We start from the raw sequence: 15,100 nt of genomic DNA, 5'->3' as shown, positions 1-15,100 counted from the left end.
AGGCTAAGCCTATAGCAGCAGAGCCACTAGTAAACCTGCAGATTGAGAGCGAAGTGCTCTGTTAGGAACATAAGGAACAATCAGATCTCTGATATCAGATGGAGCTTGGCCATTTAAGGCTTTATATGTGAGAAGGAGGATTTTAAATTCTATTCTGGATTTAACAGGAAGCCAATGAAGAGAAGCCAGGATAGGCGAGATATGATCTCTCTTTTTCATTTTCATCAGAACTCTGGCTGCAGCATTTTGGATCAGCTGAAGGCTTTTAACTACAGTTTGTGGACTTCCTGATAGTAAAGAATTACAATAGTCCAGCCTTGAAGTAACAAATGCATGGACTAGTTTCTCAGCATCACCCCTGGACAGGAGATTGCTCATTTTTTAGATTAGATACTGTGGTTATTCTGGAATAACCACAGTATACATACATATGATTATATATCTAATCATTATTATTTAACCTGATTAAGTACTAAAAATCTTAATTACCACAATGTTTGTAGTTACAAGCCAAAACAGCTTAATAGGTGAAGATTAAACAGGCGGTTCCTCCATCATTCTCAGATCATGCAGATTTTGTCTCATTCAGTTGTCCTGTTACTGACTCATAAATCCAACCATAAATCAGCAAAACAACTAATAATAACGATCTGAGGATATAAATAAAGGTCACTGATCAGTTCTGAAAACATCTTTAGATGAACCGTCTCACCATTCTCACCGTAATACATCCTTCCATGCTCCAGCTGCGGGAAAACAACCTTTTAGAATTTAGATTTCTCTTCATTTCTTCTGTCATATATTGATGTATGCTGTTTACTCTCCTTTTTAACTCAGTTGTTTTACCTGGAAGGCCTCAGAATGTCTGAGTGAGGGGAGGTTTATAGACAGGAGATATTCCTAACATGTTACCGTTTAACCAAAGTGTCTGGAATTGTTTGGACTCTGGCCTTAGGGAACAACTTTGTCAACTTTGTCTAAGTCCTTCCAGACTTCCGGTTCTTAAAACTGAATCTTTTCGCTTCCCTTCAAGATTCATGTTAAACTGGACCTGAGAGAACTTTAGGTTTTATGGTTTTATTAAAGCTTCAGGACATTTGCAATGCCAATAAAATCAAACGTTGTTTTTTTTATATGTCTGCATCAGGCTCACAGTCGACGCTCCGCTTCCAGATACGTTTAGAACCGATGCTTCCTTTGGTCCAAAGGACAGAATGCCTGGATTCCCTCAGTCCAGCTTCCTGCTAACAATCCAACTGATGGTGGGAGATTTTGCAGCTTACAGGAAGCCTGATTAGCAGTAAGCAGATTAGCCATGTGGGATGGGAATTCAACCTGGCCTTTCAGAAATGCTCCGTTTGCTTCACGGCTGAAGCTGGCAGGTCGAACTCATCCAGAGGAGAACAGCAGTGTGGAGCGGCTCCACATGGAGGATCAGCTCAGCTCTGAAAGGTTTGTGTTTCCTGACGTATCAAAGTTCAGATGTTGTCCATGTTTAGTGATTTCTGCAGTAGATGCCTTTATGTTGCCGTTCTCCATTCATGGACCAGATCCGGGGCAGAAAGCAGAGTCTGTACTGTAATGATGAAGCTTCATACCATCTATTCCAGCTCAGTTTCATCTTGTTGTTTCCCTGCAGGTCAGACATGTTCGCTGTGTCTCTGGAGTTGAGGAGAAACCAAAATACCTGATTAAGATCCTTACGACACCCTGCTGGCAGCAGCAACTGCTGCTTCTTGCCCTCCATCTTCGCTGTGGTGAATGTCTGACGGTGCTGGACCGGAGAAACGAGTCAAATGATTCTCTCAGCACTGAAGTCTGCTGCAGGAAGAGCCGCGAAAAAGAGTGAACATTTTCCATCCAGACGCAGCCTGTTGTCTTCCTCTCTGGGAAAGAGGACTGTTTGGGAAGAAAGAAGATTAAACAAAAGTCTGGGTTCTACTGGTGCCTTCAGCTTCAGTAAGTTTTGACTTCAACTACCGGCCTTAAAATCTAGAGTTTGGACTAAAGAGGAAGGAGCAACTGGGAGCAAAATCCAATAGGATCAATACTTCATTCCTGAATCCCAGTTCTTCCTGCAGAAACATAGATCAGTTATGTTTCTGATCCAGGAGATGTACCCCATCGCAGCGGTAGTCCTGGGCTCTGCCGCCATGTTCGGTTCCTCCTGGACCTAAGTCCTTCGGAACCGGAGGGCCGACATGGCAGTCGGTAAGATAACCTTCACCAAGACCGAGAGGGAGAAACTAGCCGAAGTCCTCTGGCTGCTCAACTGGATCTCTGTTCTGACTGGAGTCATTCTCTTCGGACTGGGCTTGTTTCTCAAAATAGAGATCCAGAAATGGCAGGAAGTGATGTCAGAGCAGGGGATCCTCTACGTGCCCCATATGCTGATCACCACAGGCCTGGCAGCCTGCGGCATCAACTACCTGGGCAGCAAGATCTGCCTGGACTGCGCCGACACCAACAAGTTCCTCCGCTGGAAGTTGGTGATGATGCCGTACATCGTCTGCACCTTCTGTTACACTGCCTGCGTCCTGGCGGGGGCGCTGCTGTGCTACACTATTCGCAGTCAGCTGGAGCAGTCCCTGTACCTGGGCCTGAGGAGCGCAATGTGTTTCTACAAGGACACAGACACACCTGGCCGCTGTTACCTGAAGAAAACCCTGGACATGCTGCAGATCCAGTTCCAGTGCTGCGGGAACACCGACTACCGGGACTGGTTCCACATTCAGTGGATCAGCAGCCGATACCTTGACATGACCAACAGCGCTGTGGTGGAGTAAGTTCAGGCAAAGGCCGAAGGTCCTGGAGCTTGATGCAGGTTCATTGTGAAGTTTGGTCCAACCAGAACATCCATGATGATGGAAAAACCAGGAGAACTTTCTAAAGTCAGGAAGCATGTAGAATACCAGGATGTAGAGTCTTCTTTAAACTCGGGTTAAACTTGTAGCTCTGCCTCGCTCTTCCGAATGTGGCGGCAAAGAGCGAGATCTTAAGGGGGCGGGGCTAAATATGAAACATCTCAGACGACCACCTTCTGATGGTGCGGATGGTGTAACAGGCTGCTTTTGACATGGGGGGTGTCCTCTGGCTGTATGATAAAGTTATCATAACTGCGTTAGGGTGCTGAGTCTGTAGCCTGGGTGTGATAGCGTCTCCCCACAGGCAGCGGCTGCCCCCGCTCGGGGGGAACGGAAACACAGATGGCGATCATGTGACTGAATTCCCTTGGCAGATAATATGGCCGCATGCTAATTGCTAACAGCTGGAGGTCCCGCAGCATAACAGTCTCTACTGAGATATGTCCTGGGTTAAACCAACATGTGGTTGGTTCATAAACATGATCACAAATCATGATCTACTACTCAGTTGACAGGATGTGAGATTTTATTTTTATTATTTTCAGATTACACATAGATAGATTGATTAATTCCACGTGGAGAAAAGGAATTACTTTAGGATTAGGATTCACTCGATGGTAACAACCTACTGAGTCTACAGGCCCAACCTGGAGCCATTCTATGGGACTGAAAGCCGCTAATAACGACCATTTATTGGGACGATAACTTTGGAAGAGGCCGCAAACAAACACTTGATATTTACTGTGAAAGACTGAATCAACATGAGGAAGAACCCATGAGATGATGAACAGGTTCTATTTATTAGAATAACGTTTTTATTCCTCATCTTCTGCCAGAAGATTTCAGAACCATTGATCTACTAATAATTTCAAACAAAATTAAATTCTTCAGTTCTTGTAGAAACATTCTGGATGTCTAGAAATTTACTTCAGATCTCCAAGATTCTAATTTTAGTGTTCACACAATGGGGAAATTCTGGTGTTTACAGATTATAGAAAAAATGTGGATCTTAGAAAAATGTATAAGAATAACATAATAGGGAAGAGCTAAAAGATAAACAATAAAATCCTGTAAAGTGTTTTAACAATATAAAACTGGAGAATAAATAACCAATATGCAGCTATGGACATTTTTACAGTAATTTGAAAATAGCAGCAACATCAGAGATGTGCAGAATGACAGCAGCAGGTTATTTAACTGACTAAGGTATAAACTGAGCAGAATCAGCCTGAATGGAAGAACTGGTTGAGGTTACTGGGAACAGTGGTGGTTCTGCTATTTTAGTTCAGTCTAGCAGTGTGATTTTGATCAGGAATCATCTTATTATAGTGATCTACAAATAGAACAACAGAGAGGAGAGTGCTTTTAATAAATGTAAAAACAGCTTGCCATAGACCACTTCATTTAAACCTGTTGTTGCTCCTTAACTGGAGGAGCAATCTCCTCCTCCTCCATCTTCCTCTCCTTTGCAGCTGTAGCTCCATTTCTCTGTGTTTTAAACACATTCTCCATTGTAGGCACTTCCTGTTGTCTGTTGTCATGGTGATCCATCAGGCTCCACTGATGATGGCGTTTCATACTTGTTAGCCACGTGTTAAACTCTGAGTGGTTCTGCTTAGAGTTGGTTGAACTAATTGATAGCAGCTGTTGTGAAATCAAAACTCAGAGTTCCCAACTTTAGGCTAGATCAATTTAGAGTTGAGGACCTGAGTTTGTTAAACCTGCTTCTTGAAACGGAGCCCAGGCCTCCAATAACAGGCAGAAATGGATGGATGGTTGATGGGTAGGACTGCTGGTATTATCATGCCTGAGCTGTCTGCCAGAGAGCCTGGTTTTCTCTGACATCTGGTGTCTGAACCGATCACAGCATCCAGGTCTAACATCTGCCTCAACAAACCTTCATATCTTCACATTAGATGACGGACCTGTTTACCTACGGAGAGAGTTTTAGTCTGGAGGCAGAATGAGGTCATCTATCCACTGCAGCTAATCCTGGAGGAAACCAACGGATTAATCAGCAGGGTTCATCTCAGTGTCAGGTTCCTCTAAATAACCTGTCTGGGCTCAGCAGGGAGAAGAACAGCCAGTGTCTAAACAGAGTTAATAACCAAACCGGTGGGAGCAGAAGTTCTCCTGAAGGAGCTCTGGATCCACTCCACATCCGCTCCAGGATTTCTAGATGTCTCATTGATCCGTTTGGTGACTTTATGGCCTGGTTGGCTGTTTTTTCTGGCTGTTAATCTCTAAATTATTATGACCCAGCTTGATGTTCAATGAGTGACTCAGAAACATGTTCCTGACTTTAAGGCTGCTGTCGACTGATTCCAGATCCATCGGAGGCCGGATCGTCCACATACAGAAGAAAATAATATCACCAGAATGAAAAAATAAAAACCCTTTTCCCTAAATCTCAAATAGATAAAATATATTCAGGAGATGACAGACAGAGGTGGCAAATAAGAAAGTACAAACACTTTGTTACTGTACTTAAGTACACTTTTTAGGTATCTATACTTTACTCCATTACTTATTTTCCTTCCTACTTCTTCTTCTAATCATTACATTTTCACACCAGTATCTGTATTTTCTATTCCTTACATTTTTAATCAATCGTTCCTCGTTCCTCTTGGCTTCGGTTTAATGTTTTATTTTTTATGTTTTATATTTATTTCCCGTCATGTGCTCCATCCAATGCAGATCATTGGCTCCGCCCACATCTAGTGAAAACTAGTGTGATTGGATGAGTCATAGAACGCAAACACTCATTGGTTAGCTAAAGGAAATCATCAGAAGCCAGCAGGTGTTCTTCAAACTGCTAACGTGAATTGTCTATGCCATGCTACAATGTGGGATTCAGAAAAAGATGTTGAAATGTCTGAAAGGTCGGACACAGGCGAGAGCGTATCGGGAGACGGAGACCAACCAGACCTCCCTCATCCTTGGCCTGCTTTGTTTTCTGCAGCCGCGTGAGGAGTAACGTGGAGGGGAAGTACCTGATGGATAGCGTACCCTTCAGCTGCTGCAGCACGCTGTCCTCCAGTCCCTGCATCCAGCACAACCTCAGCAACCCTGCAGCCCATCGACACTACGACCAGCAGAGCCAGCAGCTGAACCTGTGGAGGAGGGGCTGCCAACAAGCCCTGCTGGACCACTACACTGGCATCATGCAGTCCATCGCGCTCACGGTGCTGCTCATTTGGCTCTTTGAGGTAACACAACAGAAATATCTGGTATTGTCCCACAGTGAATAAATATTTCAGATGGACCAGCAGGGGGAGCTCACACAGCCAACACAGGTAAAAGAAAGATCAACCGGGGAAACCAGTTTACCTCAGCTGGGCTTTCAGTTCCAGTCCTGGAGGTCCGGTGCACCTTCTAGATGTGTCTCTGCTTCAACAACAGATGATGGAGGATGATGGATGGATGGATGATGGATGGATGATGGATGGATGGATGATGGATGGATGGATGGATGATGGATGGATGGATGATGGATGGATGGATGGATGGATGGATGGATGGATGGATGGATGGATGGATGGATGGATGGATGATGGATGATGGATGGATGGATGGATGGATGGATGGATGGATGGATGGATGGATGGATGGATGGATGGATGGATGGATGGATGGATGGATGGATGGATGGATGATGGATGATGGATGGATGGATGGATGGATGATGGATGGATGGATGGATGGATGGATGGATGGATGGATGGATGGATGATGGATGGATGGATGATGGATGGATGGATGATGGATGATGGATGATGGATGGATGGATGATGGATGGATGGATGATGGATGGATGGATGGATGGATGATGGATGGATGGATGGATGGATGATGGATGGATGGATGGATGATGGATGGATGGATGATGGATGGATGGATGATGGATGGATGGATGGATGGATGGATGGATGGATGATGGATGATGGATGGATGGATGATGGATGGATGGATGGATGGATGGATGATGGATGGATGGATGGATGGATGGATGGATGGATGGATGGATGGATGATGGATGATGGATGGATGGATGGATGGATGGATGGATGATGGATGGATGGATGATGGATGATGGATGGATGGATGGATGGATGGATGGATGATGGATGGATGGATGGATGATGGATGATGGATGATGGATGGATGGATGGATGGATGGATGGATGGATGGATGATGGATGATGGATGGATGGATGATGGATGGATGGATGATGGATGATGGATGATGGATGGATGGATGATGGATGGATGGATGGATGGATGATGGATGATGGATGATGGATGGATGGATGATGGATGGATGGATGGATGGATGATGGATGGATGGATGATGGATGGATGGATGATGGATGGATGGATGATGGATGGATGGATGATGGATGATGGATGGATGGATGGATGGATGGATGGATGGATGGATGGATGGATGATGGATGGATGGATGGCTGATGGATGATGGATGATGGATGGATGGATGATGGATGGATGGATGATGGATGGATGGATGGATGGATGATGGATGATGGATGATGGATGATGGATGGATGGATGGATGGATGGATGGATGGATGATGGATGATGGATGGATGGATGGATGGATGGATGGATGATGGATGGATGGATGGATGGATGGATGGATGGATGATGGATGGATGGATGGATGGATGGATGATGGATGGATGGATGGATGATGGATGGATGGATGGATGGATGGATGGATGGATGGATGATGGATGGATGGATGGATGATGGATGGATGGATGATGGATGGATGGATGGATGGATGGATGGATGGATGGATGGATGATGGATGGATGGATGGATGATGGATGATGGATGGATGGATGATGGATGGATGGATGGATGGATGGATGGATGGATGGATGGATGGATGGATGGATGGATGATGGATGGATGGATGGATGATGGATGATGGATGGATGGATGGATGGATGGATGGATGGATGGATGGATGATGGATGATGGATGATGGATGGATGGATGGATGGATGGATGGATGGATGGATGATGGATGGATGGATGATGGATGGATGGATGGATGGATGGATGGATGATGGATGGATGGATGGATGGATGGATGATGGATGATGGATGGATGGATGGATGGATGATGGATGGATGGATGATGGATGGATGGATGGATGGATGATGGATGGATGGATGATGGATGATGGATGGATGGATGGATGGATGATGGATGGATGGATGGATGATGGATGGATGGATGGATGGATGGATGGATGGATGGATGATGGATGGATGGATGGATGATGGATGGATGGATGATGGATGATGGATGGATGGATGGATGGATGGATGGATGGATGGATGGATGGATGGATGATGGATGATGGATGGATGGATGATGGATGGATGGATGGATGATGGATGGATGGATGATGGATGATGGATGATGGATGGATGGATGGATGGATGATGGATGATGGATGATGGATGGATGGATGGATGGATGATGGATGATGGATGGATGGATGATGGATGGATGGATGATGGATGGATGGATGGATGATGGATGGATGGATGATGGATGATGGATGGATGGATGGATGGATGGATGATGGATGGATGATGGATGATGGATGATGGATGGATGGATGGATGGATGGATGGATGATGGATGGATGGATGGATGGATGGATGATGGATGATGGATGGATGGATGATGGATGGATGGATGATGGATGATGGATGATGGATGGATGGATGATGGATGGATGGATGGATGGATGATGGATGATGGATGATGGATGGATGGATGATGGATGATGGATGGATGGATGATGGATGATGGATGATGGATGGATGGATGATGGATGGATGGATGATGGATGGATGGATGATGGATGATGGATGATGGATGGATGGATGGATGATGGATGGATGGATGGATGGATGATGGATGGATGGATGGATGATGGATGATGGATGATGGATGGATGGATGATGGATGGATGGATGATGGATGGATGGATGGATGATGGATGATGGATGATGGATGGATGGATGATGGATGGATGGATGGATGATGGATGATGGATGGATGGATGGATGGATGGATGATGGATGGATGGATGGATGGATGGATGATGGATGATGGATGGATGGATGGATGGATGATGGATGGATGGATGGATGATGGATGATGGATGGATGGATGGATGGATGGATGGATGGATGGATGGATGATGGATGATGGATGATGGATGATGGATGGATGGATGGATGGATGGATGATGGATGGATGGATGGATGGATGATGGATGGATGGATGGATGATGGATGGATGATGGATGGATGGATGGATGGATGATGGATGGATGGATGGATGGATGGATGATGGATGGATGGATGGATGGATGATGGATGGATGGATGGATGGATGGATGGATGGATGGATGATGGATGGATGGATGGATGATGGATGATGGATGGATGATGGATGGATGGATGGATGGATGATGGATGATGGATGGATGGATGGATGGATGGATGGATGATGGATGGATGGATGGATGGATGATGGATGGATGGATGATGGATGGATGGATGGATGGATGGATGATGGATTGATGGATGGATGGATGGATGGATGGATGATGGATGGATGGATGATGGATGGATGGATGATGGATGGATGGATGGATGGATGGATGGATGGATGATGGATGATGGATGATGGATGATGGATGGATGATGGATGGATGGATGATGGATGGATGGATGGATGGATGGATGATGGATGGATGGATGGATGGATGGATGATGGATGGATGGATGGATGATGGATGGATGATGGATGATGGATGGATGGATGGATGGATGGATGGATGGATGATGGATGGATGATGGATGGATGGATGGATGGATGGATGATGGATAGATGATGGATGATGGATGGATGATGGATGGATGGATGATGGATGGATGGATGGATGGATGGATGGATGATGGATGGATGGATGATGGATGGATGGATGGATGATGGATGGATGATGGATGGATGATGGATGGATGGATGATGGATGGATGGATGGATGATGGATGGATGATGGATGGATGGATGATGGATGGATGGATGGATGGATGATGGATGGATGGATGGATGATGGATGGATGATGGATGGATGGATGGATGGATGGATGGATGGCTGATGGATGGATGATGGATGGATGGATGGATGGATGGCTGATGGATGGATGATGGATGGATGGATGGATGGATGGATGGATGATGGATGGATGGATGGATGGATGATGGATGATGGATGATGGATGATGGATGGATGGATGATGGATGATGGATGATGGATGATGGATGGATGGATGATGGATGGATGGATGGCTGATGGATGGATGATGGATGGATGGATGGATGGATGGATGGCTGATGGATGGATGATGGATGGATGGATGGATGGATGGATGGCTGATGGATGGATGATGGATGATGGATGGATGGATGGATGATGGATGGATGGATGGATGGATGATGGATGGATGATGGATGATGGAATGATGGATGGATGGATGGATGGCTGATGGATGGATGATGGATGGATGGATGGATGATGGATGGATGATGGATGATGGATGGATGATGGATGGATGGATGATGATGGATGGATGGATGATGGATGGATGGATGATGGATGGATGGATGGATGATGGATGGATGGATGGATGATGGATGGATGGATGGATGGATGGATGGATGATGGATGGATGATGGATGGATGATGGATGGATGGATGGATGGATGGATGGATGATGGATGGATGGATGGATGATGGATGGATGGATGATGGATGGATGGATGGATGATGGATGATGGATGATGGATGATGGATGGATGGATGATGGATGGATGGATGATGGATGGATGGATGATGGATGGATGGATGATGGATGGATGGATGATGGATGGATGGATGGATGGATGGATGGATGATGGATGGATGGATGGATGGATGGATGATGGATGGATGGATGGATGGATGATGGATGGATGGATGGATGGATGGATGGATGGATGGATGGATGGATGATGGATGGATGGATGGATGGATGGATGGATGATGGATGGATGGATGGATGGATGGATGGATGGATGGATGGACGAGCTCCGAGCCAGCTCCCATGTCAGAGGATGAAGAGAGCACATCCAGTTAGTCACAGTCAGAGAAACAGGACTACACTGGAAAACAGGCCAAGCTCCAACATCTAGAAACAAAGGTGTTGATGGCAGCAGCACAGCTGATATTTCTCTCCAGGATGGAGTCACAGCCAAACAGGAACAGACCAGATGAAGCTACTATGAGAAAAAGCAGAGAGAGCAGAACGTTAGAGATTGAACTAACAGATTCTGCAGAGTGGGAGAATAGAGATTGAATGAAGCAGAATGATGAAAAAGGGGTCCCTATGTCCTCCAGCAGTCTAAGCCTATAGCAGCAGAACTATAGAGATAGATCAGGATAATCTGAACCAGTTAACGTGTGATCTTTTCCCTCCTAGTTGCTGGTTCTGACTGGAGTCCGGTATCTGCAGACAGCAATGGAGAACGTCATCAGGCTTGGCGACCCAGAGTCTGAGTCAGAGGGCTGGATTCTGGAAAATAGCCTGGCAGAAACAGCTTGCTACAATTTCAATATCATCAAGAACCTGGGAAAGTGTTACCAGGTGGATGAAGACCCGAACATTAACATCCCAACCGCAGCTGCAGACCAGGAGGTTCCACCCCTCCAAGTCCGAGTCAGTGTGACCAGCTGACCTTCAGAAAGGTTGAGGACCTCTAAACTGATCTGCTTTTTTTTCTTGTTAAGACTTATTTTGTGTGTATAAATATATGACTGAGAAAGAAACTAAAGACTTGAGGATGTTCCAGAACTAGAACAGTTCTATGTTGTTCTTTGAAAAAGGGAAATACATCCACTAAAGGTGCTAAAGCAGCCGTGCTAAAACACTGCAGGCAGAACAGCTGTCAGTGTGGGGAACCAGCTGCTAACATCTGTGGCCTCTAAGGAGAAAGGTCCAAATGCAGGTTCTGACTGGGTGTGGAAGGTTCTCTCCTGTTACTCTGGCTTTCACTGCTAAGCTGCTCATTCACGGTTGAAAAGCTTCATTTTGTTTAACCTGTGTACAAGATGACAATAAAGTTTGTCTAAAGCCTCATTTCACTTCCATTTTGCAACCATGCAGAGATCGGTCTGAGCACGGTAACCAAGATAAGAGAGCACGCGCAACCGAACCGCGATAAGCTGGTACTAGTTCATCAGTAGAGCTCGCCGCGGTTCTGTTCTGGCTCGGTTCTCAGATAACAAAGACCCTAACCCAGCAGACAGCGTCATCTCCTTACAGTCAGCCTCCGTAATCAGGAAATTTCAGAAATTCCTAAAATCCTAGCTTCCTACCGCGCCGCACGATTTCCAGTGATGATTCTGCTTAGCAGTGCGATGAATCTCAACGTCTGTCGTTGTTTCCTGCGTCTGGAAGCCCTGATTAGACGATCGGTTGTCGTATCCACTTCCCAAAAGCCGACTCTGTCAAGGAAATTCACCAAAGGCTGCCTTCTTCGCCTGACTCTCTGCAAACTTCCTGAATGTAACGGGCGCCGCCATGTTAGTTTGCCTGTTGACCTGTAGAGAGCAGTAGTACCGTAGATCATCAGTAGGAGGCGAGGAACCGTGCTAGCGTGGTGTGGAAATGGTCGTAAGGAACCGATCTCGGCACGGTTAACGGATCCAAGCTCGGTCCAAACATCGGTTTCAGAGGGGAGTGAAAATGGATATAAGTCTAAATAGGTCTAACTTCATCCCACAGCCGAAAAACATTAGTGTTAGATTTAATTGGACGGAGATTATCTTTAAAATGAGAGTGTGATGTCATGCCTGTGAGTGACGCCATGCCTGTGAGTGACGTCATGCCTGTGAGTGACGTCATGCCTGTGAGTGACGTCATGCCTGTGAGTGACGTCATGCCTGTGAGTGATTTCATGCCTGTGAGTGACGCCATGCCTGTGAGTGACGCCATGCCTGTGAGTGACGCCATGCCTGTGAGTGACGTCATGCCTGTGAGTGACGCCATGCCTGTGAGTGACGTCATGCCTGTGAGTGACGCCATGCCTGTGAGTGACGTCATGCCTGTGAGTGACGTCATGCCTGTGAGTGACGCCATGCCTGTGAGTGACGTCATGCCTGTGAGTGACGTCATGCCTGTGAGTGACGTCATGCCTGTGAGTGACGCCATGCCTGTGAGTGACGTCATGCCTGTGAGTGATGTCATGCCTGTGAGTGACGCCATGCCTGTGAGTGACGTCATGCCTGTGAGTGACGTCATGCCTGTGAGTGACGTCATGCCTGTGAGTGACGCCATGCCTGTGAGTGACGCCATGCCTGTGAGTGACGCCATGCCTGTGAGTGACGTCATGCCTGTGAGTGACGTCATGCCTGTGAGTGACGTCATGCCTGTGAGTGACGTCATGCCTGTGAGTGACGCCATGCCTGTGAGTGATGTCATGCCTGTGAGTGACGTCATGCCTGTGAGTGATGTCATGCCTGTGAGTGATGTCATGCCTGTGAGTGATGTCATGCCTGTGAGTGATGTCATGCCTGTGAGTGATGTCATGCCTGTGAGTGATGTCATGCCTGTGAGTGATGTCATGCCTGTGAGTGATGTCATGCCTGTGAGTGATGTCATGCCTGTGAGTGAGGGTGTGACTGCATGAGCTGCATTTCTAGGAAACCTGTCTAAGTTGTAAGAGTTCCTGGTTTCTCTGTGATATCCCTTCAGCTCAACCCAGAGCTTTTCTGGTTTATGTAGTTCTGGGAACAGAGAGCAGAAAGAGTTCCACATCCTCACAGCTTCTCTACAGAACTTTACGGCATTCTTCCCTCCTTCATTCAAAGCAGATTAACCAGGAAGGTTTGTTCCTGAAAGGCTCACCAGACCAAAGCTAGAGCTCCAGTTCGTCATCATGTTTAGATGCTCCTCGTGCTCCTATGATGCTCCTCGTGCTCCTATGATGCTCCTCGTGCTCCTATGATGCTCCTCGTGCCCCTATGATGCTCCTCGTGCCCCTATGATGCTCCTCGTGCTCCTATGATGCTCCTCGTGCCCCTATGATGCTCCTCGTGCCCCTATGATGCTCCTCGTGCCCCTATGATGCTCCTCGTGCTCCTATGTTGCTCCTCGTGCTCCTATGATGCTCCTCGTGCCCCTATGATGCTCCTCGTGCCCCTATGATGCTCCTCGTGCTCCTATGATGCTCCTCGTGCTCCTATGTTGCTCCTCGTGCCCCTATGATGCTCCTCGTGCTCCTATGATGCTCCTCGTGCTCCTATGATGCTCCTCGTGCTCCTATGATGCTCCTCGTGCTCCTATGATGCTCCTCGTGCTCCTATGATGCTCCTCGTGCCCCTATGATGCTCCTCGTGCTCCTATGATGCTCCTCGTGCTCCTATGATGCTCCTCGTGCTCCTATGATGCTCCTCGTGCTCCTATGATGCTCCTCGTGCCCCTATGATGCTCCCTCGTGCTCCTATGTTGCTCCTCGTGCTCCTATGATGCTCCTCGTGCTCCTATGTAGCTCCTCGTGCTCCTATGATGCTCCTCGTGCTCCTATGATGCTCCTCGTGCTCCTATGATGCTCCTCGTGCTCTATGATGCTCCTCGTGCTCCTATGATGCTCCTCGTGCTCCTATGATGGTCCTCCTCAGTGCTCTATGATGCTCCTCGTGCTCCTATGAAGTCTCGTGCTCTATGATGCTCCTCGTGCTCCCTATGATGCTCCTCGTGCTCCCTATGATGATCCTCGTGCTCCTATGTTGCTCCTCGTGCTCCTATGATGCTCCTCGTGCTCCTATGATGGCTCCTCGTGCTCCTATGATGCTCCTCGTGCTCCTATGATGTCCTCGTGCTCCTATGATGTTCCTCGTGCTCCTATGATGCTCCTCGTGCTCCTATGATGCTCCTCGTGCCCTCTATGATGCTCCTCGTGCTCTATGATGCTCCTCGTTGCTCCTATGTTGCTCCTCGTGCTCCTATGATGCTCCTCGTGCTCCTATGATGCTCCTCGTGCTCCTATGATGTTCCTCGTGCTCCTATGATGCTCCTCGTGCTCCTATGATGCTCCTCGTGCTCCTATGATGCTCCTCGTGCTCCTATGATGCTCCTCGTGC

General features: G+C 47.0%; 1 protein-coding gene across 1 annotated transcript; it reads left to right on the top strand.

Annotated features, from left to right (window-relative positions):
* The first annotated feature begins 1,305 nt into the window (after positions 1–1,305).
* LOC119776324 (photoreceptor outer segment membrane glycoprotein 2-like) lies at positions 1,306–12,095 on the top strand. The gene is made up of 4 exons (XM_038274673.1): positions 1,306–1,452; positions 1,640–2,782; positions 5,827–6,073; positions 11,439–12,095. Exons 2-4 carry the CDS (start codon positions 2,202–2,204, stop codon positions 11,691–11,693), a joined length of 1,083 nt encoding a protein of 360 aa, XP_038130601.1. The 5' UTR covers positions 1,306–1,452; positions 1,640–2,201; the 3' UTR covers positions 11,694–12,095.
* Positions 12,096–15,100: the final 3,005 nt, after the last annotated feature.

Source organism: Cyprinodon tularosa, unplaced genomic scaffold (assembly GCF_016077235.1).
Source record: "Cyprinodon tularosa strain WSP-4 unplaced genomic scaffold, ASM1607723v1 ctg1204, whole genome shotgun sequence".
NCBI classification, from domain to species: Eukaryota; Metazoa; Chordata; class Actinopteri; order Cyprinodontiformes; family Cyprinodontidae; genus Cyprinodon; species Cyprinodon tularosa.
Note: the sequence above shows the minus strand (reverse complement) of the source record. Positions and strands in the feature narration are given on the sequence as shown.